General features: G+C 39.9%; 2 protein-coding genes across 17 annotated transcripts in view; one reads left to right on the top strand and one right to left on the bottom strand.

The window, feature by feature from the left end:
- The window catches only part of Eml5 (EMAP like 5), a 115,653-nt gene extending 93,595 nt beyond the window's left edge, over positions 1-22,058 (top strand). For 2 of the 5 annotated variants that reach the window (XM_036205766.1, XM_036205763.1), the window contains 13 exons: positions 1,129-1,227; positions 2,330-2,350; positions 7,495-7,668; positions 9,105-9,313; positions 10,970-11,127; positions 13,548-13,662; positions 15,511-15,699; positions 15,849-16,021; positions 17,556-17,718; positions 18,101-18,204; positions 18,781-18,934; positions 19,477-19,577; positions 19,831-22,058. In XM_036205766.1, coding sequence (XP_036061659.1) covers positions 1,129-1,227; positions 2,330-2,350; positions 7,495-7,668; positions 9,105-9,313; positions 10,970-11,127; positions 13,548-13,662; positions 15,511-15,699; positions 15,849-16,021; positions 17,556-17,718; positions 18,101-18,204; positions 18,781-18,934; positions 19,477-19,577; positions 19,831-19,867 — 1,697 coding nt within the window. In that variant the 3' untranslated portion in view covers positions 19,868-22,058. Of the gene's footprint in view, positions 1-1,128; positions 1,228-2,329; positions 2,351-7,494; positions 7,669-9,104; positions 9,314-10,969; positions 11,128-13,547; positions 13,663-15,510; positions 15,700-15,848; positions 16,022-17,555; positions 17,719-18,100; positions 18,205-18,780; positions 18,935-19,476; positions 19,578-19,830 lie in introns of those variants that run through there. The other 3 variants (XM_036205764.1, XM_036205767.1, XM_036205768.1) reach the window with 3 other exon arrangements.
- A 616-nt stretch (positions 22,059-22,674) lies between these two features.
- Positions 22,675-26,411, bottom strand: part of Zc3h14 (zinc finger CCCH-type containing 14) — a 44,384-nt gene continuing 40,647 nt past the window's right edge. For 8 of the 12 annotated variants that reach the window (XM_036205726.1, XM_036205731.1, XM_036205729.1 and 5 more), the window contains 4 exons: positions 26,069-26,205; positions 25,701-25,792; positions 24,716-24,822; positions 22,675-23,897 (listed from right to left, as the gene is read on the bottom strand). In XM_036205726.1, coding sequence (XP_036061619.1) covers positions 23,891-23,897; positions 24,716-24,822; positions 25,701-25,792; positions 26,069-26,205 — 343 coding nt within the window. In that variant the 3' untranslated portion in view covers positions 22,675-23,890. The remainder of the gene's footprint in view (positions 23,898-24,715; positions 24,823-25,700; positions 25,793-26,068; positions 26,206-26,411) is intronic. The other 4 variants (XM_036205727.1, XM_036205732.1, XM_036205730.1 and 1 more) reach the window with 1 other exon arrangement.

Raw genomic sequence — 26,411 nt, 5'->3', positions numbered from 1 at the left:
AGCTTTGGCTGGCATGGAACTTGCTATGTAGACCAGACTGGCCTCAAACTCCAACTCATAGAGATCTGCCTGTTTCTGCTCTGCTTTGGTCTTGAGTATTTCTCTTCAGTTTGGGGCTATGTTGTCATGTTCAGAGAAGTGTCTGCTAGCTTCTTTTCCGCCAGTTTAGCCAGTAGCCTGTAATTACTTGTTTGTTCCTCTCACTGGACCTTCTGCTCTGGAAAATACAAAACACACTTCAACTTGAGAAGATTGATTTGCTTATTTTTGGTTTTTGGACAAAAGTCCTTAAGTTGCTCAGTCTGGCATGGAACTCACTGTGTAGCCCAGGCTGGCCTCAAACTCATAAAGATACACCTGCCTCTGTGGGATTGCAGGTGTGTACTGCCACACCCAGGGGTTTTGAGGAAGTGTAAGTAACATAGGTGTGTTAGTGCAATTGTTGAGTTTGTGGAGAACATGCTGTACACGGTCCTCTAGAATCTACATCCAGCCTGCTGTCCTGACTTCATTTCCACACTGAGTTATTTTACCCCGTTTTATTTAGTCTTGTTATCACCTTCATGGACTGCTTTTGGAGCCTCTGAAAGGTCCCTTCACTGTCAGTACTGCTAGAGGAGCCATATTAGCTTTCTGATAAAAAAAAATACTGCTTATAAGATAAATGTGAAATATGAGTAAACAGTACCCAGATTAATAAATGAGTAATTACTTTTTTCTGTGACCCTAGTAAATTTTTTCTTTACAAAATCAAAGAGGGAAGATGATAGGCAAGTATTCAAAGTCTTCCATAATTCTAGTACCTGCTTACTTTTCTATCCACATTGCTTGCTTTCATTACCATCCACTTCATTCAGATGAACCATGTGTATGCACAGTTAGCTGCATCCCCAGGCTTTTGTTCTCTGTCTCTCATGGTACTTGGTATCTTCAGTTTGTATGTGGTTTATCCTTTTCAGGGCTCTATCCCTTTAAGATTATCATCATTTTGATAGTAATCACTTACATGGTTAATGCTCAAAATATATTTTGAGTGAACAAATACATTAATTTATTATGCTTAATAAGTGCATTTGGCTGTTGCGTCTTAAAGTTTCTAAAGTTAACTCTCAAATTCTTTCTTTATAGGGACTCAGAGTTTTTATCAGGAACATAATGATGACATTCTGTGCCTCACTGTAAATCAGCACCCCAAATTTATCAACATAGTGGCAACTGGCCAAGTAGGTATGTTTCTGTATTTCAGAAAGAAGTAGTTTGAACCATTTACTTTGTTCTAATAATTTCAGCACCCTAGGAAAAGTTGAAGTGTATTAAATTGTAGATTGCTCAGAATGCATGTATGCGTGTGGAGCCCAGCTCGATTACATCTATGCTTGACTTTGGTTATTGGGGTTTGCTCAGACTACTGTGTAAACAGTTGGCCTTTAGCGTTACCAGGAATTTCTGCAGTAAAACGTTTGCATTCAATAGTATATAAAAGTTGGAGGAAGGATGAAAAAGGGAGCCAAGAGATGAATTAGACCAATGGGGTAGAACCGTGGTTCAGCAAAGGTTAGGTTGGGGAAGAGAGAATGAAGTTCTGTTTCATGTTAGAGAATCTCTTGGCATTTAAAAATGTTTGCTTGGCATTAGTATTGATCAGATTCACCAATGGTTTGAAATTTACTTGTGATTTATTTTTAACTTCTGTCAAAAAATCAAGGTTCACAACTCAATGAGTAGGATAGCAGGTCTGTTTAAATTGACAGTCAGAAAATTACCATGATCTTGCATTACAGATGTGGCCAGTCAAGTATACTGGTAAACATTATTGAAATTAGCATGTGTTTGTGGGGGGTGTCTCAGTGAGTCACAATTGTTATACTCACTTTACTAGCTTTCTCGATATTTTGATATCTTAATTAGCCCTGCAGATACTGTTTGTTAGTCAGGAATTTGTTCTTCTCTGGGTTGTCTTTGCTGCCCCGTTCCTCAGATATAATTCTTTCCTGCAAGCACAGATGCATCAAACCCCTAAAGTGTAATTAGCAGTGCATTTTATAAAACCAAAATGGTTCATAGCAATATTACTTTACAAATTACTATGTTTAAAATTTTATGTATCTCATTAAATACACTGAAAGAAAGACTGAATGATCATTCATAGACATTAATATATGTAGATAATGAAAGTGAGTGCCTTCTCCCAGTCTACTCAATTTGATATAATAACCTAATTTTGTATAGGATATTTTGTCAATTAAATAACAAAATTATAATTATGTTTTATAAATGTACTATTATATTATTTATTGATAGCTTTTTTTTAACTGATTCTTCATTATAGGTGATTCAGCAGACATGTCAGGTAAGGAAACTTGAGTACTTTCTGTTTTAGTTATACTATATAGTAATAATAGCTGAAGTATAAGTAATAAGGTACATACAAATATCATATTCTTCCCCAAAAGTCCAAACATCTTACTGCTCTACCTATGGCTTATAGAATATTAATGACAAATAACATGATTTTTAAGTGCTGGGATAGACCTGGCCCAGTGGTGACCATTTTCTAATTCCTACTCTTGAGTGTAGCCAAGGGAGCAAGGACCTGGCTTCTGTGTTACATAGAGCAGTAGGGGCTAGTCCAGGTGTAAAATCATACTGTATTCTAATAAAGAGCAGTAGGGGCTAGTCCAGGTGTAAAGTCATACTGTATTCTAATAAAGAGCAGAAAACAGAAATCTCTGGAGAATATTTTCTTACTAAATAGCTAATACTTATTGTATTACAAAAGTGAAAAAAAAAATAAATGAATGGCGAAATACAGTCTACTTACCTAACCGTTTATGTTAAAACTTTATTTTAAAGACATTTTTAGCTAGATGTGGTTGCATGCATCTATTATCCCAGTGTGAAGAGGATGCCTAAAGATAGCGCACTCATGGCCAGCATGGGCTACAGAAAGACTCGGGAAAACAAATAAAAAGTGTTGTGTATTAAACTGCACTGAAGGCAAACTAGGAGATAGGAATGTCCTGTTTAAAAAAACTTCATGTTTATGCTTTCCAATTAGTAACTTCAAGAGAACTAATCTGTTTCTATACAAGAAACAGTCAAAAATGGTTGTAAGCAGGCCCCACACCTCGCCTGGACAGCACAATAGAGCCAATCCTGTTGGTGGAGGTGTGTGAATGAACCAGCCCCCAAGTTGTGAGCATGGAACAGCTGTCCCCATCTGTCATGTGGCATCATGTGATGAGGACAAAGGAGAGCTCACCCTGGTGGTGAGGACAAGGGAGAGTTGGCAGGTTGACCAACCCTGCAATTACCCAGGCCCAGAACCTGGGTTATAAGTTGGTCCACCAACATCCACCCCACCTGTGATCTGCTGGAGCATGTGAAGGGGCTGGTCCTGCAGACCCAAAGCTGCAGGATCTCCACAACATGGGGCAACAGCGGGATGACCAGGAGGAGTCCCAGTGAGGCCAGCATCGATAGTATAGCACAAACCAGAGGCTCAGACCAGACCAATGACTCTACAGTGAACACTTGCAAGTAAAGATATTTGGATAAAAGTGTTTACTGCATGACTCACTGTGCCATACTAAAGCTTTCATGACAAAGTCCCCTACCTTTTTTTTTTTTTTTTCTTTTTCCTTTTAAATTTTATTAGGGTGCAAGGGCAGAGGGAGGATACGCAGCAATGGGAAATGAATGGGATCGAGATGCATGATGTGAAAGATACACAGATTAAATTTTAAAAAGTTTAAAAAATGGTTGTTAGAGCTAGCAAGATGGCTCAGCAGGCAGAGGCGCTTACCACCAACCTGACAACCCAGAGTTTGATTCCTGGGACCCACAGAGTAGAAGCAAAGAACTAACTTCCTTAGGTATTCTGCCACATACATGCCTGGCACATGTGTGGCCACACACATATTCTGTTCATTCTCATTTCTCCATCTCTGTCTTTGTATCTCTCTGCCTGTCTCTCTGTCTGTCTCTTGTCTTTGTGTCTGTCTGGAGGTCTGGCTGTCTCTCTCTCTCTCTCTCTGTCTTTGTGTCTCTCTGTGTGTCTCTGTCTCTCTCTGCTCTCTGTGTTCTCTACATGCATACCCTGACATACTCATACTCTGTCTCCTCCCCCTCCCCTTCACATAAATGCCAGAGTACATGTGTGCACCCCACATAAATTTAAAAAATTAAAGGGCTAAAGGTGGTTGTGAAAAGTTGGGATTTGACTTTCTAGAGATAGGTGATAGCCAGATTTGGTGAAAGAGAGGAAATAGGGCCTGAGTACTGATATTAGCACACCTATCCTGGCTCTACCCACCCCTATTGAGTTGAGGTTTTGGGAAACCATCTCTGCCTGGAACGAGGACATTAGGAAATACGGTATAAGGACTGGGGTGTAACTCAAATTTAAATCTCTGCATTCAGTATCTGGCACAAAAATAAATATAAGTTACCAAGCAAGACAACTTTGATAAAGAAGAAAGTAGGAGGTACTGTCTGCTGTGTAGGCCCTGTACACACTAGAAGGGAGGGGAAAAGATCATGTCTGTTACCTGAGTCTCATCATGATTGTTTCCAAATGCTAAAATATTCCTTATAAACATAATTTCATCTGTAGCAACTTTCGACCCTTAAGAATTTGCAGTTAAATACTGTTACAGATGTAAGTTTAGAGTGTCCAAATGTGTAAGGTCCCCATAAACAACATATGCATAGATTTTACATTCAGCTTCTTACATCTTCTTTGTCTATAATGTCTTGTGAAGTGCAGGTATTGGGAATATGGCTCAGTGGTACAATGCTTGCACTCAGAAGGCCCAGAACTTGATCCCCCAGCATCACACATGCACATGTTCTGTGATTCAGTTGACAGGGACTTGCTATTTGAATTTTAGACAAATAGAATGCTTTATCATTTATAATATATTTAGTGATAATTTACTAAAAATCTATTGTCTATCGCATTGTATGTTGACAAATATTGTATGGCAAAATATCTCAGAGGGACCTTTTATAAACAGGCATACAAACGTTTAATGTTTGGGCTGGAGAGATGGCTCAGAGGTTAAGAACACTGGCTGCTCTTCCAGAGGTCCTGAGTTCAATTCCCAGCACCCACATGGTGGCTCACAACCATCTGTAATGAGATCTGGCAACCTTCTTCTGTACACATAATAAATAAATAAATCTTTAAAAAAATGTTTAATGTTTACCATTTCCAGAAAACTATATACAGTAATAGCAATTATTACATTTTTTTTTTTTTTGAGACATGGTTTCTCTGCATATCCCTGGCTGTCCTGGAACTCGCTTTGTAGACCAGGCTGACCTCGAACTCACAGAGATCCACCTGCCTCTGCCTCCCGAGTGCTGGAATTAAAGTCATGCATCACCACCACCCAGCCACATTTATATTTTTGATTTAAGCCATCTTATATTCCTTACCAATTTTTAGGGTAATTTCACTTTTAAATTTAAAAAATTACATTTATTTATTTGTTTGTTTGGATGTGTACTTGTGTCCTAGCATACATGCAGAGGTCAGACGGCATCTTGTGGCAGTCAGTGCTCCCTTTCCATCCACTGTGTGCTCTTGGGGATCAAACTCAGGTCCTTCGGCTTGGCAATAGGCAATTTTTCCTGCTGAGCCATCTTGCAGGCTTGCTCACTGGCTTGTCTTTTGACTTTTAATGAATGAGGGATTCAGTTCAATACTCAAATAATTGTGATAAATTTTTCTTTCTTCCTTTTTTTTTTTTTTTTTAAGATAAGCGCTAATGTGTCCCAGGCTAGCCTTAAACTCCCTATATGTATGAGGATGACTTTGGATTTCTTATTCTCTTGTCCTCATCTTCTGAGACCTAGGAATGCCAGCATACCTGTTTTTTTTATGTTGTTCTAGGGATGAAAATCCATGCTTTATGCCTACCAACTGACATATATTCCAGCCCCCAAAGTTTTCAGATATAAGCTGTTGCGGTAGCGCCTGTGCTACCACCACCCATTCACCATGTCTGAGCGAGGGGCTGTGGATCAAAAAACAGAGACAAAAGACAGCGAGTCAGTGCCAGGGGATGCCGAAGGCGAATGCCGTTTATTGAAGAAGGGAGGGAACCTTAAATACAGGCATACAGCACAATGGAGGGACCCGGGAGGGCAGAAGTTTGCTACTGAATGTTTTACATTCTTGCATCTAAGCTGTTTACACCAAATGCAAGATACACAAACAAGGAACTTCCCTTAAGCATCCAGGAGGGTGGAGACCAGCAGGGAATTAGCATCGGGAGGACATCAAGGTCAAGGTCAAGGTCAGGCAAGCAGGGCGCAGTTACCCAATTTGGGAGTTCCAGGGCCCTACAATAAAGCAATCCACTTTATTATTGGTAAACCTTTTATATCTCCTTGTAAATTTTGATGTTTTACATTTGGATACACCTAAGCAAAGGCTTCATATCTCTAATTTAACATAGTTTAATTGCTTTATTTGACGGTTTCCTAGATTTATCATTTGTGCAGTACAAATAGCATATGCTATAAAATGTCCGAATTTATCAGACTTTATTTTCTAAAGAAGACTAGAATTTCCTCCTGTATAAAATAATTCCAGGCAGCTTATCTTCTTTAATGGTTTTTCATCTTTGCAGTTTATAATTAGAAGCAAATGTACTTTAGTATTTTGAGTGTTTTAGTAAGAGTGCTTATGTTCTGCAACTGAATTAGCTGCTGAATTAACTTTAGTTTTAGGGTATAATTTGAGAAGAAGATAGCACAAAACTATGATATCTTAGTTTAGACAATAAAGAGAAGCAGGCTGAGATGTAGTTCAGTGATAAGCATTTACTCAGTAAGCATGGAGCCCTTGGTTCATTTCCCAGGAGGATCAGAAAGGGTGCAAAGAACTTAAGGAGCAAAGGATGAATAATATACCTTTTAAGATGTGTTAACAGTTTTATTTTTCAAATGATATCATGTTTTTAAAAAGTCTTGAAGTATGTGGGGTCTATCCAGCTGCTTTGCTGTTAGCTACCTGTCAGTTGCAAGTGCCTTCAGAGGACGTCAGTATTGAGTGTTTACTTGCATGTAGCATATGTACTGTGTTAAGTGTGTGTAGTTTCCATGTAACTTCTCTGAAGATTGAAAAAAACATGAAACTCAATTTTTCTACTGCAGAGCCTTGCTGTGTATGAGGCCTGTGGCCCTCCCACAGGCTGCTGCCTCCTATACTCACACACACCTTGTTTAATGAGCTGTTTAATACCGTTGCCTGATTTCTTTGCCCAAGTGCTATTTTCTTGAGAGTATAACTCTAATGAACCCTGAAGGAGTCTGTATTTTTCCCTTTCTTTACCCCCACCTCCCTTTTATGTCCTTTTTCAAATTTAGCTTCAGTTTTGAGCTATTATAAACTGTATTTCCATCTTTCCCAGGGAGATGTATGCTGGATTCTGAAGTGGCAACTTGGAGATGGTTGTAACACTTGGGTCTTGTCTTTTTTAGCTACTGCCCCATCTGTGCACATCTGGGATGCAGTGAACAAGCAGACGCTGTCTATACTCAGATGTTCCCATTCAAAGGGTGTGTGCTCTGTCAGCTTCAGTGCCACTGGGAAGCTGCTGCTGTCTGTGGGGCTAGACCCAGAGCACACCATTACCATTTGGAGATGGCAGGAAGGTAGGGTTCTTTTCATTTGTATGACTAAAAAAACAAAACAAAGCAACACATACACACAAAACAAAAAACACAAATAAAATCTCACAGGAATACTAGGGCTGTCTGAATGCTCTCTTTTACCATGTGCCTTAAGTCGGTGATTGAAGCGATTTTTCATTGTAGTCCTATAAACACATAACACACAGTTGGTGGCACTGTATGTGTCCCCTTTGAAAACCCCAGTGAGGGCATAAGCTCTAAAACATGAAATAATGAAACCACAGTTAATACTAACAATGACTCGCAATGATTTCCTTTCAGTAAGAAACTGTTTTTGCTAATGATGTGATTAGTTCTGAGGTATTTTAATAAAAAATGAAGATTGTCAGGCATGGAAGCCCTTACTTTTAATCCCAGCACTAAGGAGGATAAGGCAAGAGGATTGCCATGAGTATGAAGTCTTCCTGGGCTACATATCAAAGTCCAGAGTTGAGATCCAACCCAGAACGTGTCACATGCTACACAGGTAATCTGCCACTGAACCACATCCCATGAAACACATACACACTCATACATACATACAACACATACATACACACATATACACATACATAACACGTACCTATACACATATATACACACACACAAATACACACATACATATATAACACATACTACACACACATACACATATACATATATAACACACCCACATCACATACATGCTCCTCTATACATACATACATACATGTACACATACCCATGCCCATATAAACACACATACATATACACACACATACATGCCTATACATGCATACACTCATACACATGCATACATTCACACACATAAATATACATATACTCATATACATATATCCCCATCCCCATAGCACATACTACATAGGTAACCTGCCTCTGAACCACGTCCCTTACCTATAAAAAGACACACACACACACACACACACACACACACACACACACACACATTCTGTTTTGAGACAGGGTCTCACTTTGTAGCCCTGCTGGCTTGGAATTCACTGCATAGATGCTAAGCTGGCATCAGATTCACAGAGATCCACCTGCCTTTACCTCCTGAGAGTGCCAGGATTGAGAATGGAAGACTAATAGAATAAATTCCCTAACATAACACACTCCAGCAGAACACTTCATTTATAGAATGAGAAATTAATGGAACTACATATGAAAAGGTATGGTCCTTAAAATGTCCCCTCAACTGTCACAGAGTATCCCATAAACATGTGTCGCTTGTGAAGATGTGTGTACCCAGTGATGTGATCGTTAAGTAGTAGAGCAAGTGTCAAGGCCTCCTTGTAAGCATTTGTGCTTGGAGTTTTTGTTTTGTTTTAAGCTATGTGATTGAAGGAAACTGTAAAGTCCTGGTGATTAGCTTGGTTCTTATGCTAACCTGGAAAATTTTGTTGTGTCTTCTGTATCAGGGGCCAGAATTGCCAGCAGAGCTGGGCACAACCAACGTATTTTTGTAGCAGAATTCCGACCAGATTCAGATACCCAGTTTGTCTCTGTGGGTATAAAGCACGTGAAGTTCTGGACTCTGGCAGGAAGGGCTCTTCTCAGCAAAAAGGGGCTTCTGAGCACACTGGAGGATGCCCGGATGCAGACGATGCTTGCTGTTGCATTTGGTGCAGTATGTCTGTTAAAATGCTGTGTGATGGTGTGTCATGGTCTGAAGTTTTCTTGCTGTGTATTAATAAACAGGATTAATATTGACTAGGAACTGTAACCTGACAGTACAAGTCCTGTTCAAGGATTTGTCATCTTTAAAAAGTCTAGTCCTTTTAAACATCAAGGAGTCGCAAGAAAGTGAATGAGATAATCACTATAAACCATTTACATCCTTGGAACATTCTCATTCTCCAAGGCTTCACTAGTCATGTATTGACCCTCCACACACTTCGATCTCAGCCATCCTCACGCTTCCTTGTGCACCTCGCATGTGTGATAGTGAAAGAAAAGGAAATCAAGAAAACCATGTTCAGGTGCCTTCAGGGCAGACTTGAGTTTAGTGTTTCCTTTGCTTTCTGCCACCAGAACCGCTGTCCACCTTGTAGGTGGACGTGCTCAGGGCCAGTGTCTGAATCAGGGCAGCAGGGAGCTAAGTGCAGAGAACACAGTCCCTGCCTCAGTGGAGTGTTCCAGAGCCTCTTCCTGCCTCCATCCCATCCACCTGGGTCTGCTGTTTATAATCACATCTCTCTCCTTTAGTCCCCTGACCTGCCGAGGGCTTTCAAATTCCACAGAAAATGAAGTAGAATTAAAAAAAAATATGACTTTCTTTCTTAAAATATATAATAGTTTATAAACTATTATATATTTTAAGAAGGAAAGTTACAAGTTTAGAACAGTTGAATACACTTACTTTTTTAAAAAATGACTAACAATATCCAATGAATGGAACCTTTTGTTATTCTTAATATAGGAGGAGCCACTTGTTCCCAGAAGGAAACCCCCACTGAAATGACCCTGGTACTTGATCTGTCCATGTAGATGAACTTTCTTTAGTCATAAAATTACTTTGTAGCCAAATAACCACAAATAAATAAATAAATAAATAGATGTAAATGATAAACTTAATAGCTATTACAGAAGAAAAGAAGCTTTTTAATGTGTGAAGCAGTAGTGTGGCCAGAATATTTCCTTACAAGATAGGTTTATGTTCAGTTTAAGCATTTTCCAAACGCTATAACTGGTACCTGAAAACATAAAACTACATACATATTTACAGGGAGTCAGGTGATGATTCCATGCTAGGGACTGGGAAAGAGAAAAGGAGGACAAAATGTTGGTGTTCATAGCTGCAGCATGCTCTAACTGCAGAGAGGCACCAAGTAACAACTTTCCTAGATTTGCGGGAGTTAGTGAGGTCTCTAACTTCGCTGTTGATAACAGATTTACTTTCTATGACAAAATTCCTCATGAAACTCGTTACTTTCACCCCTATCCCTAACTGCCCCTTGTTTTTGCTCCTAGTGTTTCATGACCTTTGGATTAGTTCTTGGATAGCTAGAGGGCACCGATTCAAAGAACAGTGTTAACTAGAGTTACGGTATTTTAGGAGAGATTTGTCCAAGGCTAGTCCCACTAACAAAGACTTGGGAAAGGAGAAGGCCCTAGGGAACAGCATCCCTCAGCCTCCTGTCCTGGGCCGTGTCTCATACCACCCTTTGCATGTGCTTTGTCAAAGCGGGTGAACTAGCATTCCGCTCACATAGAGGATGACATCTGTTCGACCTCTCTTTGAACTTTTGATGAGTTTGTCTCCCCCTTCCCCACTCCTTTTCAGAATAACTTGACGTTTACAGGTACCATCAGTGGTGATGTCTGTGTGTGGAAAGATCACATATTGTGTAGAGTGGTGGCTAGAGCGCATAATGGGCCTGTGTTTGCCATGTACACCACCCTGAGAGATGGACTGATCGTCACTGGTGGAAAGGAAAGACCGTGAGTCCTTTTTCATATGCTTACTGACTACTTGTGGTCTACCCAAGGCCTGTAGTTAGGTGTTCTGACCTCTTGTAGGCTGCACACCTCAACTACTCAGTTACTTCTCCTTTGTTGCTGTTTATGTGTGATGTTTGGATTCTCTGAATTCATGTCTTAAATCATGTTTCTGCATTTTAGATTTCACTTAGTTTTTTTATTTGTTTTGTGTATAAGGGTGGAGGAAGGTATGTGCCCAGCATATGTGTAGAAATCAGAGGACAGCCTGTGCAAATGGGCTCTCTTCTTCTCACATGTGCATTCCAGGCTCATTCAGGTCATCAGGCTTGGAGTGTCTACCCACTGTGCCATCTTGCCAGCCTTTTGGACATTTTAGATAAGCCTGAACTGCAGCCAGAGTGCTGCGTGTCTGAGATAGCCAAAGTCAGCTGTACTTCTGGTGTGCCTGCATCAGTACTGCTGACAGGACATAGAGACACCTTTACTCTACCACCACGTTACATCTCACTCCCCGGTGACTCCCTGGAAGGCGTCAAGTTCCAGTCATATGAGAGGGGAATGAGAGAGTACTGGAGATGACCTTGTGAAATCATTCTTAAAAAGACCTCAAACAAATGCGAGGAGAGACCTTTGTCTGAGTTACTTTCAAATACCCAGTCACCAGGTACTGGAAATTGATTCTAGGCTGAGGGAGGGCTCAGTGAGTGAACGTGCTGCTTGCTCTAGGTGCCTGAGGACCCAAGGACCAGCCCAGAGCCCAGAAAAGCCGGAAAAGCCAGACCAAGTAGCACAAGCGTTTGTAATCCCAGCACTTTCCCTTGGGGAGAAGCCCATCCAGCTAGTCTGGATCAGCTCCAAAAAGGCCTGAGAAACATGGTGGGAAGGCAAGGACTACACCTGGTGGGGATGTACAGTGGTCTGTGACAACATGCATCCATGCACACAGACATACACCAAAAAGTAAAAAATAAATAAAATAGGATCGAGGGTCTGGAGAGATGGCTCAGCAGTTATTAGCATGTACTGCTCTTGCAGAGGACCTAAGTTCAGTTCCCAGCACTCATGCTGGGCAGCTCAGAACAACCTGTAAGTCGAGCTCCAAAGGATCCAATGCCCTCTTCTGGGCTCTGAGGGCACCTGCACTCATATATGCACAGACATGTATGCACATAATTTTAAAAATTATAATAAATCTTTTTAAAAATCAAATTAAGGCTAGGTGTAATGACACACACCTTTAATCCTAGCACCTGGGAAGCAGTGGCAGGCAGATCTCTCTACACAGTTAGTTGTCACAGCTAGGCAAGGAGACTGCCTCAAACCCGGGGCCTCACCCCCTCCGAACAGATCCAGACCATTTGCCACCAGTGCGGTCACCTGCAAATGAGTGACACAGTGACTGAGAAGAGCAGGTTTTCCCCTACACAAACGGTCACACTGTTTCTGTAACAGGAAGGTGTGTTTTCTCCTAAGGCAAGCAAAATGAAGGAATTATTTTTCAGTTTTTCAAGAGAACAATCCATAAATGGCTGTTTTCTCCTTTGTATATTACTGCAAATGCCTGTGTTCCCCACACCCCTCCTTTTGTATGCCTTACTCACTCACAGCCTGCAGCATTGCTTCAGCAGGATATTGCAATAATTGTAGAAATGACATGATGCCCTTTTGGCCCTTAAAAGTAAATTCTGCAGCCTAGCATCTATAATCCTCTTTCTTGTTTTGCATTTCAGCTATCTTTCTAATACTAAAAATGGTTTTGTGGACTGGGCATGGTGGAAAACGCCACCACCAGCATTCAGGAGTCAGAAGCAGGTGGATCTCTGTGAGGCCATCTGGTCTACAAACTGAGTTCCAGGACAGCTAGAGCTGATACACAGAAAAACTCTGTCTAGAAACTCCCCACCCACCAAAAAAAAAATTTTTTTTTTTTTTTGTGGAGCTGGAGTAATGGCTTAGCAGTTTAAGACATTTGCCATACAGGCATGGGGGAGAATTTAATTCTCAGGTAGAGCTGGAAGGGAACAACAGATTCCAGAGTTGTTCTCTGACTTCATATGCACACCATAGTATGTGTGCACACACATAGTCTTTGAAAACAACAAAACAATCCTTGTTGTGCACTTTCTTAATGGAAAGCAATTATGAGAAATTTATTATAATGTATGGTGGACTAAACAAACTTATGCTTGTGACAGAAGAAAATGAATAGTTCACAAAATAAAATTTACTGAACTGAAAGTACATTTTGACTGAGATACAGTCAAAGATACAGTATATATGCTTAAATTGCTTGAAAATTTAGAATACTAGAATTTATAAATAGGGTGTTTAAAATAGTCTGACAAGTCAGTGTTTAAAGTGAAAATTATTGTAGTAGTCAATTATAAATACTTATTTGGGTTTTGTTTTTATCTATCTAGGTCAAAAGAAGGAGGTGCAGTTAAACTGTGGGACCAGGAACTGAGGCGATGCCGGGCCTTCAGGCTTGAGACAGGACAAGTCACAGATTGTGTTCGATCTGTGTGCAGAGGCAAAGTAAGGTGCTCCGTGAGCCAGTGGGATGTAGCAGGAAATAGAGAACAGCTGTGTGTGATCCCTGCACTTGGTGACTTAATAAGCAATACTTAGTGGTTCATAGGGTGCTGTTGTTTCCACTGTTTACTAATGCAGAAAACGTTATTTTAAACCGCTGTATTATCTTGAATCTTCTGATTGACTTATGGTAAGATAGGGTTGAAAATGCTCACCATTGACTCCTTTTTATTAGAGCAGCTCTCTCCATGTGTCCCCAGCAACAGCAGATTCCATGGTGCTACTGGCCATAGCCTGAGGAGTTCCTCCCTTAGGGACCTCTACTCACATATGGCTAGAATCTTGACATGAATACAAAATGTCTGGGCAAGCCAGCAAGAATGAAGTAGAGAAGGTGGTTAGCCAGGCATGGAGGTCTTAGGATTTGGAGATTTTATAGCATATTGCTCAAAGGTTGTAACTTAATGCCAGGTTCAAGGTTAAGCAGAGCTTGTTATTTTAAGATGTTTGTTCTGTGTGTATGGGCGTTGTACCTATATGTGTATCTGTGTGTTGTATGTGTGCCCAGTGCCCACCAAAGTCAGGCACAGACATCAGATCCCCAAAACTATAGCTACAGATGGTTGTGAGCTGTGGAGTCTAACCCAGGACTTCTGGAAGAGCAGCAATTACTCTCAGGTGCTCAACTGAACCGTATCTCTAGTTCCTTGAACAAAGTTTTAGAATTAAAATTTACAAATTAAATTTTAAAATGAGATGGATTATTTATCTTATCTTAAAGAATTTCCCTTTGTAAATGAGATTGTAAGGTGGTTTATGAAATGCACTGTTCAGGTTTATGAGTGCGGGATGAATGCTAATGAAGTTAAAGATCACCCATGTTGTGGTCTTGCCTCAACCTCCTGAGTGCTGGAATCACTGATGTGGACTGACACACTCAGCTCAGCTGTTGCACCCTGAGTTCAGCTGTCTCTCAGAAAAGGGATTATTGTTCCCTTTAGAAAGTCTTACGAGTGAGGCACTCAGGGGCAGAGGCAGGCGGGTCTCTGTGAGTTCGAGGCCAGCCTGGTCTACAAAGTGAGTTCCAGGAAAGGCGCAAAGCTTTACACAGAGAAACCCTGCCTTGAAAACACCACCACCAACAAAAACAACAACAAATAAACAAAAATAAATAAAAGACAATAAAAGTCTCCATGATAGTTTGGGGTGGGGGCTTCTTTTCCATTTATTGATTTGCAGTCAGAAAAACAAAAATCCATCAAATACCTGAGGGCCTTCTTCCTCCTTCAGTGTCCCTTTAATTTTCCCTATTCTGCTTCCTCTAAAAACAACAAAAGCTCATGCATTTCTGTAAAAACTGCTATGTACTTGCACTGTGTCTATAAACCAAATGCATGTGTCGTCCTGTCTGTATACTTAAGTCCTAGTTAAGTTTAACCATTCTGCTTCTACTGAGACAAGTTCTGCTGTGTGGTACAGGCTGGCCCGTACCTTGCAGTCATCCCACCTAAACTAGCCAGGGACTGCTGTTCAAGTGGAGGCCACCATACCTAGTGGTTTACTTACTTATTAACTAAAAAATGGGTTCTAGTTCTTTCCGTGTGTCTCAATGCACTTATTTCCCATTCTGGAGATCCTAACATTATCATAGTTAAAGAAGAGTACAGATGTATCACTGTAGAGAGTTGTCTCTAGCACGGACTCTGATGTGCAGTAGCCCAGAGATGTTGCCATTGTGTGTCCCTAGGAAGAGAAGGATTTTCATGAGCTAATGATTGCCTTGCAGCTAGGTTAGTTCAAAGCATGTAACTGTTGTATCACGTTAAGTGTATTGGTCCCTTTGTGTTTCAGGGCAAAATACTAGTTGGGACAAGGAATGCTGAAATTATTGAAGTTGGAGAGAAAAATGCGGCATGTAACATTTTAGTTAATGGTCATGTGGATGGGCCAATCTGGGGACTAGCAACACATCCTTCCAGGGATTTTTTCCTTTCTGCTGCAGAAGATGGGACAGTGAGACTCTGGGATATTGCTGATAAAGTAGGTACAAATACTTTTTAAATGAGAGGTTACAGTTTTTAAGATGTGGAAATCCTCATCTGCTAGCTTTAACTTGGTACTATTTTGAGGTTCAGGGAAAATTGGTTTCAATTGTAAAATGTTTCCTGTGATTCTTGCTTCTTATGCAGAAGATGCTAAACAAAGTGAATTTGGGACATGCTGCTCGGACAGTGTGTTACAGCCCTGAAGGGGACATGGTGGCTATTGGAATGAAAAATGGAGAATTTATTATATTACTTGTGAGTTCTCTGAAAATATGGGGAAAGAAGAGAGACAGGCGATGTGCAATCCATGATATCAGGTTAGTCAGCAGATGGAATAGATTTTCTAGCTGATTTTTACAGCATGAAAATGTCAGTACAACCAGAATAGGTCCTGACAGGCAATTCCTTCTTTTTGCAATATGGGGATTGATCATACCTGTGACCTCTCATGCCTTCGAGGTAAAGGCTCCATCTCTTGAGCTACATCCCCAGTACCTACACATGTTACACCAGCTGTATGCTGGTGTGATTATATTTAAATTCTCCTTGCAATAAAAAATTCTAAATGAATATCACCTATATTATCCTTTGATACCAACTACTAGAAATGCACAGTAAACTCTCACTTTGCTGAGAACTGTTTTGTACTGTTAACATGAGAGCCAGCAGCCATCCAGAAGTTTGAAAACCAGGGTTAAAATACTGTTGCTTAATCTCAGCAAGGCTTCACAGATCAACTGTGGCCTTCCTCCCCATAGGCTTCTCCTGCCTTTTACATGCCTTCTCAGTTCATTCATTCAGCCAATTCTCACTAAATATCTGTGTCCCAGAATTCAAACCAAGCAAACCTGTTTCTGAAGGATTCCATTTGCTGTGTATGTGTGTGGGTGTGCACACCTCCCAGGGTGCACAAGTGGTCCACAGAGGACAGCTTCCACCATGTGTCTGGGGATTGAACTCAGGTTGTCAGGCTTGGCAGCAGGAGACTACCTACTGAGTGGTCTCTGTGGCCTTTAACCCTTTCTTGATCCTTTGTTTTGTAGTGCTTAAACTAAATTTCATAGTAACTACTCTTCCAGAACACTCTGTGAATTGATATTATTGGGTCCAGGTCTGTCAAAATGGGTGTTTTCAACTCTAAAATCCTTTTATAAAAGAAATCTCAAGGATTTCCTTCTCCTCTATGTGTCTCTCTTGTTACTCAACAGGACTCATGGGGCATTTCTCAAGACTGGGTTTGGCCCCTACTGCTCCCCATGACTGATAGGAGAGAACTTTTGTGATTTGTCTTCTAACAAACTCTTCAGCTTGAAGCTGTCATTTCACCCTAATTTGGCTGTATTTGGACATTAAGACATCGTTTTTCTGTCTTATAAAGCATGTTAATTGAGCAATTCTGGAATGTTTTTACAGTTATTTTGAAGCCAGTTGTGGTGGTGAACACCTCTAATCACAGCACTCAGGTGGCAGAGGCAGGCAGTTCTCTGAGTTTGGGGTTAAGGCTGGTCTATATAACAAGTTGCAGAACAGCCAGGGCTACATAGAGAAAACCTGCCTCAAAACAACAAAACCAAAACAAAACAAAAAAGTTATTTAAAATTAGAATTGGAAGACAAGATATTTTATATATATAAAAGCAAATGTAAAAACCTTTACTAAATGTTAATAGGCAAATGCAATGCAATCTGTGTGTTTGCTCAGTTATGTCTCCAAGTAACTTAAAGCCGTATCAAACATAAACTGATTTTCAGGTGCTAGACTAAGTTCCTGATCTTAAAAACAGGTAAACAATTACTTGGGACCTAACACCTTTTTTTTTTTTTTTTTTTTTTTAACATTTTATGTATTCAGATTTAGTCCAGATTCCCGGTATTTGGCAGTGGGTTCTAGTGAGAACTCAGTGGACTTTTATGACCTAACATTGGGTCCCACCCTTAACAGAATCAGCTACTGCAAAGACATTCCAAGCTTTGTCATTCAAATGGACTTCTCTGCAGATAGCCGACATCTCCAGGTACAGCACCAACACTGCACCCAGTTTATGAACTGCTTGTGTGTGTCTTTAGTGAACTCACTGACCTTTTTGTTTCTGTATTGATTCTATGTCCTACTCTTTGGGGAATTAAACTTTACTATTTGTGTGTGGATTATGTATATAATTATCATGCCCATTATCTCAGAGAAGATTTTGTGGCAAGTGTTTAGAATCTCACTTTTCAGCAGGAGTTCCAACTATAGATGGTGGCCTCTAGTGTTTAGTGCTGTGCATTAGACCCTGGTATCTGCTCATTCTGCAGTTGTTATTCTCACCTGCATCTCATTACCTTCCTCCACATTTTGCTCTAATTTCTGCACCCTCATGACGACACATGGATTTCTCCTCATTTTGAGAATAGGTTTCTAGTGGCTGCTATAAACGGCATGTCTATGAAGTGCCTTCAGGAAAACACCTCGTGGATCATGCTGCCATTGATAGGATCACATGGGCTACCTGGACTAGGTAAACATTTCACTTGTGACTTTTGAGGTTAGAAAAGTTGGAAAATGTGGGCTGGGAATGTGGCAGAGTGCTTTTCTATCATGAACAACAACACCTTTGAGCAGAAAGCAGGAAAACAGAGTAGACATGGCTGCTCAACTCCTGTTGTCTTAGCATGTGGGAGGCAGAGAACTGATTCCAGTTCAAGGCAAGCTTGATCTACATAGCAAACTTGAGGCTAGCCAGGGATATATGGCATTACCATCTTAAAAAAAAAAAAAAAAAAAAGGCAGGGAATACATGATATTGTCATATCTTGAATTCTTGAAAAATTAGTATAGGGACTCCTGCTGATTAAACATTGTCCTACACTTTATCAGTTTCCATGGCTCAACAAGTTCTTGAAAAGAATTAGTGTAATGACCTTGAATATGTCATGGCATTTTCCTAAGCGGTCAACGGCAATGAAATAGCTGTTAGGACAAGGTGTGATGATGTACATCTTTAACCCAGCACTTGGGAGGCAGAGGCAATTGTTTTTATTTAACATGGTTGAAAGTCTGTGCTTTCTGTGGTGCATTTGCTTTTCCCCTCCAGTATTATGGGAGATGAAGTTATGGGAATCTGGTCCAGACATGCTGAGAAAGCGGATGTCACCTGTGCCTGTGTATCTCATTCAGGAATCAGCCTTGTGACAGGAGATGACTTTGGCATGGTTAAGTTGTACGATTTCCCGTGCCCAGAAAAATTTGTAAGTTTAATGTTTTCACATTACTGTAGTTGTATCTTGATGATTCATATTTTCCCCCCACATATTTAAAATGTAATGATCCTGACATGAAAATACATAGTTAGAAATGTATTTCCCTCAACACCCAAAATAAAAGCTATTAAAAACAGATCTTCCAGGCCAGGTGTAGTGATGCCCCCCTTTGGTCCCAGTACTCCAGAGGCAGATTTCTGAATTCAAGGCTGGCCTGGTCTACAGAGTAAGACCTTGTTTCAAAAAACAAAATTTCCCTATAGTCTTTGAAAATTCATAGACGAGTTCTAATGAGCTTTAAAAAAAAAAATCAAACCTATAATCAATTACTAAGTGCCACCCTCACACCCCTCATTTTTCGCAGAAAAAAGCTTCCAGGGTCCTGTAGATATGACTGCCCAAATGACTTATAGTTTCTTGTACACAGACCTGTAAACTCATCCGAATAATTGCCGGGGGTCTACCTCTCGTGATAAATTATGGGAATCTTTGTATACATCATTGCTGAGGGAGCTTTGTTTCTGTTTTAGGCAAAGCACAAGAGGTTCTTGGGTCATTCCCCCCACGTGACAAATATTCGGTTTACTAGTGGTGATCGACATGTTGTCAGTGCTGGAGGTGATGACTGCAGGTCAGTATCTGTCAGTCCAGGAAGAGCACGAATACTTCGTTACTAGTAAAAACTTAATAAAACAACTCTATATAGCTTTGAGTATGAACACAGCCAGCATTTACCAGATGGTAACGTATCCAATGACTCCAAAGCCATTAACCTCATATAAACAAACCAAAGAGTTACTGTACCAAACCAAACCAAAGGTAAATTGGCAAAATCTGAAAATCTAGAATGTGATGAACTCCTTGTCACTTTTTTCTGATTGCAGTTTGTTTGTCTGGAAATGTGTACATATGTCTCACTGAACCACTGGTATGATGCTGGGAAGACTAAACAAATCTCATCTCAAGAGACCAGTTCCACGACAAAGAAACCAAAACCAAACTCTGCAGGGTCTAGTGGTGCTCACTGAAGACTGACGGGAAGGGATGCGCAGAACCATCCGCACAGCAGAAGACCGACAGTTCAGAAGGCTTGCTGTATGTACCAACCCATAATCTGCACACTGCCAGATCCTCACACTGCAGGGAATGACTGAGTTATCTGACAGAAGCCATCCTCCTCTTACTAAGGAGTATGCAATTCTGACAGACTTGCCTAGGAGATTTAAGGTACAGCAGTCTTTAGAGAAAAAAAAAAAAAGAAAAAAAGAAAACTTTCTCATTTCTAACGTGTCTTCAATGAAATATTTCACCCTTGTACAAGGAAAAAGCAAGTATCATCCTAAAGGGTCAGTTTTCAAGATGCAAGCATTTTTCTTAAGGGAACTTATACAAGCTTTCTTGGCAAATGTTTCTTAAACATTAGTTTAGTCCCTTCTGCAAAGGAGACTTCTCCTTACAGTCTGAACTGAGGAACCGATCCAAAGTCAGCAGCATATGATGACTACGGTTTCACTTTTGAGCTGTCAATCTTTGTGTTTCGAAGCCATCTCTTATAAAACTTTGAATCACAATTATGGCCTAATTAATAGGAAAGTGATACAATGAAGCTTCATTTCCAAGTGTACAGTTTTTTAAGGTTCTGTGATAGCAATAGCTCTTAACTGAAAGTTAATCCTGCATATTTAAAGGTATGATCTAATTAATAAACATTTGTTTATTGTGTAAACAAAAGCATTAAATTCATACACTAATATCACTGGGCATAAAATTTTATAGTTTTATATTGAGAAACTATACTCAATTGAGAAAAACTAGATGTATGCCACCCTATAAGGCTGTTTTCCAAAATGAATGACTCTAGGTTCATCTGAAGAACTCAGTCAGAATCTTTCCACTTTAATGCTGCCAAAGATTGGGACTTACCATCCAGGACTTTGCTGTTTAGCCTCACTAGTTTCCTCAAGATGAAAATCCAGTAGACTGCTATGTAAAAATTATTTTTCTACATGTGTAGACACTGGGGATGCTCTACTGGTTATTTCCATTTTTTATTTTACTGCATGAATTCTTTTTAGCATAGACCCCTAGACCCCCCCCCCCCCCCCCCGCAGGCTTTTGGAATCTTGTTTGGTTTGATATGTTTTCTATGGCTAAAAAATTGTGCGTATTAAAACCATAATTAACACATTGTATCAAAGAATTTTTGTCTAAGCAGTGCCTGGAGCTGGTTGTTTTAAAACTGAAGGCTGACGAAGAGACTGCAAGAAACGTAAAGCTTAAGGTAGCTCTTAGATTGCTCATGCCGAATGGTCCATCTAAATTAGGCCAAGTTTTAGAATGCACTGATATTATATAAAATGGCAGTCAATAAATTAAAGAATTCCTATAAAAAGAAAAATGCTTTCAAATATTAAGCATGGTATTTAGTTCTAAGGTTTTCCCTCTGTACAGCTTGCCAGCTTTTAGTTACAGAAAATTTTCAGTTCTGTAAAAGTCCATTAATGTTAAGCAAGTAAACCACAAAGAAAAAACTGCTTCCACTGTATTTTTGTCCCCCAAAGTGGCCAACCTGGCAAGTCTTTATCATGGCAGTGGTCAGTTCTGTGACTCAAGACCAGAGGTCAGGCTGACTTTTAAGTAGTTATTGTATGGCCACCTTGCCACTGCTTAGCCACCAACTGTGAAAAGGGTGATAAGTTGTATAGAATCTGCCCTATAGTTTTTAAATCCAGAGAATTATGGTGTTGTACCTGTACTATCTGAATTTATAGCCCAAGACTGCCAACAGTTATTGCTGTTTCACTTGTTTCCTATATAAATGTATGCCAAAGCATGCAGTACACTCTGGTACTCTGCATCATCATCAACCATGTCCATTACTTTCTCTGTGTGACTTCTTGCAGGGTTTCATTTAGAACAAGTAGTCCAGTAACTGTTTTAGGGTCAGAGTAAGCCTCTCTGTAAACCACAGGATTGAACAACAAACCTTTTAAATGTGGGGCTGGAGCATGTAGCTCAGCTGGTAGAGTGCTTACCTGGGATCTGTAAGCCCTGAATTTAATTATCCCTAGCACCACATACAAATGGGGCATGCCTAGAATCCCAGGTACAAGCACAGAATCAGAAATTCAAAGTAATTCTTGGCCACATAGTGCATTTGAGGCTAGCCTGTAGTATGTGAGACCCTACCTTAAAAAAAAAAAAAAAAAAGAACACTTTAATGTGTTTACAGTCACTGTCTACTTACTCAGTAACAGAAAATAATTGGTCTGTCACATGCTCTTTTCTTAAAAAAGCTAAACCATTTAAGTCCCTGTCCCTTGCTCCTAGTCTTTACTGGACAGTTAAGAGAACATACCTACATATATTTTTTCCTAGTCTTTACTGGACAGTTAAGAGAACATACCTACATATATTTTTAGAAAGTGATAGTTAAAAAGACTAGTTTTGGAAATTGACACAATTTTCAACAAAATTCTTCAGCTGAGACGCAAAGTCAGAATGAATGCCTTAAATTTAATGGAATGCACTTACAGAATGAAGAATCACCTGAACTTATGCAGCAAGCCACTTTAGGCCCTTGTCTTCTCTGTTCTTTGGCGGTTTCTAATCTTTACCCTCTGGGATTAGCATGGTCAAGACCAGCTTATGAAATGGCTGAGTAATTAGCTAATGCTTTTATCTCTCAATGGGAAGGAAGGCAATGACCACAGCAGCAGAAGGCTGGCTTCACAATGTTAAACACAGACTTTTATAGATGTGACTTTATTATCCATCCTTTATGTATCTTAACAGTTTAAATTTGGTCCTGAAAATGTTTGAGCTTTTATTATCCCTTTTGCTAACCCCCTCTTATACTTTAATTTTTGAAAACATCAAGTCTTTGAAATCAGTTGTCTGTTATTTAAAACATTTGACACTTCTTGCCTTAACAGTTTCAAAAACCACACACATAACACTCTGTAATACAGTGGCCAAGTTTCAACCTATTGTGACATTTACCCATATGATCTCTGTAATTATATATAGTTCTGTCATTTAAAATATACCACTTAAATCTTAATTTCTACATTTCAAGAACGATCTTTAGGAGTAACTAAGTATATTTTCTGTGGAGTTATTTCTGACAATATTTTTCAGAATATGGGAATATATATGTATATTTATACTCTTGTGAGTTCAAAGTTTGTTTTCTGAAACTTTCTGTATATACCTGTAAATTTTTTTGTATGATTTTGTGATAATGTAGTCCCCCAAAAATTATTTTAAAATTATATGCTGATAGTAAATGGAAATATTTCAAGAAATTGTTCATGTTTTGCATTTGTCATTCCAACCATGTTCACCCTATATGACCATGTCACTAGTTACTTTCACAGAAGGCAAAGGACCTCAGTCCACTTTACCAGAGTAGCACTTAAACTAAGAGTCTGTATTATGCTTTTCAAAGCAAATTCATTTAGACATTAAAAAGAAAATTTAAACTCGTTGTTCCAAGCTGCCTCAGTATTTTGGCTACTCCTATTTCCTCAAAGATGATGCAATATTTGTAACTCAGTATGAAAACACTGTATCATCTTTGGGAAAGCGATTCAGCTTTGAGGACCATGGCCTTCCCATGGTGCTACAGCTCTAAGCTGCAGCACTGTTACCAGAAATGATGTTAACCAGCAATGTACAAACATGCCACCAATGTTTTAATAGAATCTGGCTTTTCTTTAAACTGTCTCTTTCACAGTCAAAACAAACAAACAAAAAATGCTGAAACCACTTAATAAACTTACAAACTTGAAAAATTAGACACTTCAGTTAGGCAATAAAATTCATATTATGAAAGCAATATATTCTAAATTTCAAAGATGTGACAAGTTCTGTAGAATCTCTCTCATCAGAAGATGGAAGCTTTCAAACTGCATGATCTTCTTGCCAGGTAGGGCTAGGGCATCATTCGCTGAGTGAAAGAAACCAAAAAAATTTTTTTAATTAATTGCTCCGCATATAAATATAAAGCTTAACTTCTAGTTAAGGTGTTTGGTCTTTAAAGAATTCAATTACATAAAGGAGACAAAAGTTTAAAAATTAGGCATGTTAAAATGTTCTGAAACTTCAGTATTTTGCCGTCACTAAAGTCTAAAAAAACTGACTTTTAGTTGTTTATGCATGTGTGGGCATGCATGTGTAGGCCAGAGGACAACCTCAAATGTCATCTTCACAAACACTACCCACCACTCTGTTAAATTCAGGGTCTCTCAGTGGCCTTGAACTCACCAAGTAGCTGAACTGGCTGGCCAGCAAACCCCAAGGATCTGTCCTCTGTCTCTGCCTTCTCATCTCTGGGATTACAAATATATGCTACAATGCCCCACATTTTTACAGGGTTCTGGGGATCAAATCCGGATAGATCCTCAAGCTTGTGAGGCAAGCACTTTATAGACTAAGCAGTCTCCCTGGCCCTGATCTGAGACTGTTGAGCAGTGTGTTAAAATACATACACAGAGGGCTGAAGGTGGAGCTGAGTGGCTGCCTATTTTACATCGTGCTCTGGATTCAAAAACAAAACTCATCTGGAGATGATGTTGGTTAAACAAAGTCATCACTGGGTAAATGTAGTTCATGTAGTAAATCAGTTTTGCTACAAGATCCTTGTTTAATTTTAAAAGCACAGAGGAGGAAATAAAAATTCAATTTCCCTCAGATTTGTGTGCTTATACACAGTAGGATGTAATTCTAAATGACATTAGAATTAGAAAAGCTAACTTAAATCCTCACCTAGTTTGAGGTCGAATCCATTTCAAGGCATGTCTTGGTGGTACAGTAATGGTGGGGTGATAAAATGTGCAGTCTGGTCTTGTACACTGAGTATTAAATCTACAGTGCTAAACAGAAACAAGAGAGGAGCAAAACGTCAACAAAATCTGCAAGATAATACAGGTAAATCCACACAGGAGCTAACCTAAGCAGCCCACTGTAACTGCACTAACAGATGTGGCTGTGCCCACTGTAACTGCACTAACAGATGTGGCTGTGCCCACTGTAACTGCACTAACAGATGTGGCTGTGCCCACTGTAACTGCACTAACAGATGTGGCTGTGCCCACTGTAACTGCACTAACAGATGTGGCTGTGCCCACTGTAACTGCACTAACAGATGTGGCTGTGCCCACTGTAACTGCACTAACAGATGTGGCTGTGCCCACTGTAACTGCACTAACAGATGTGGCTGTGCCCACTGTAACTGCACTAACAGATGTGGCTGTGCCCACTGTAACTGCACTAACAGATGTGGCTGTGCCCACTGTAACTGCACTAACAGATGTGGTTGTGCCCACTGTAACTGCACTAACAGATGTGGTTGTGCCCACTGTAACTGCACTAACAGATGTGGCTGTGCCCACTGTAACTGCACTAACAGATGTGGTTGTGCCCACTGTAACTGAACTAACAGATGTGGTTGTGCCCACTGTAACTGCACTAACAGATGTGGTTGTGCCCACTGTAACTGCACTAACAGATGTGGTTGTGCCCACTGTAACTGAACTAACAGATGTGGTTGTGCCCACGTAACAGCACTGAAAGACTTAAAATACGCTTCCCTGACACAATATCTAAGCAGTCATAGCAGGGGACCTGCTAACATGTGCACAAACCCACACATACACATAAAATAAAAGTAAGATGTACACAAAAGAGAAACCCAAACTTCAGAATGACAGATTACCACTAACACCTTTTTTTGGAAAGTAAAATTCCTTACTTTTGGGTGGTAGAAGGGACATTCCATTTTCTTACAAGCTGGGAAGTATCGGCAGAGCTGCCCATTAGAAGATGGTGCTGGTGACGAGACTACTGACAAGAAGCAGAATGAGGAATGGTCACATCTATGTGGCAACATCAGCTTTTAATGCAGTCTGCTGGTATTCGTAAAGAGGTAAGACTCAATTTAGAACAGCAACTTTCATCAGTCAAGATGAAATGGCAGAGTCTTATAAGAAGGGCAGCATTTTGTTCTTTAAATGCTAAAACCATTTTTAAAACTATTCTTTTGTTTCATTTCACTTAGAGCCAGAAAAATATCATTTTCTACTTTTTCACCCAAACACAACAGTGCACAAAGTCACTAACCTGGTTTTGAAGTCAGTACTGGAATTCTTCTAGTCATGTGAGTGAAGGGACAATCTGGTTTTGTACACTTTGCATCATATTTACAATTTGGATGCACAAATAAACATTTTTCAGCAAATTTACAATTGGGAAAGGCTCTACAAGACAAAAAGAGTTTATTATTCATATTTAACATTCTCAATGACTATTAGCTTTTTTGTAGAAGGACTTCACAAACAACATACATGGCTGGAAAGATAGTTCTGCAGTTACGAGCACTTCCTGCTCTTCTACACACACACACACACACACACACACACACACACACACACACACACACACAAATGGACTAGGAACAGTTCAG

Source organism: Onychomys torridus, chromosome 14 (assembly GCF_903995425.1).
Source record: "Onychomys torridus chromosome 14, mOncTor1.1, whole genome shotgun sequence".
Taxonomy (NCBI): domain Eukaryota; kingdom Metazoa; phylum Chordata; class Mammalia; order Rodentia; family Cricetidae; genus Onychomys; species Onychomys torridus.
The sequence above is the reverse complement of the archived record's forward strand: the minus strand, read 5'-3'. Positions and strand labels throughout refer to the sequence as shown.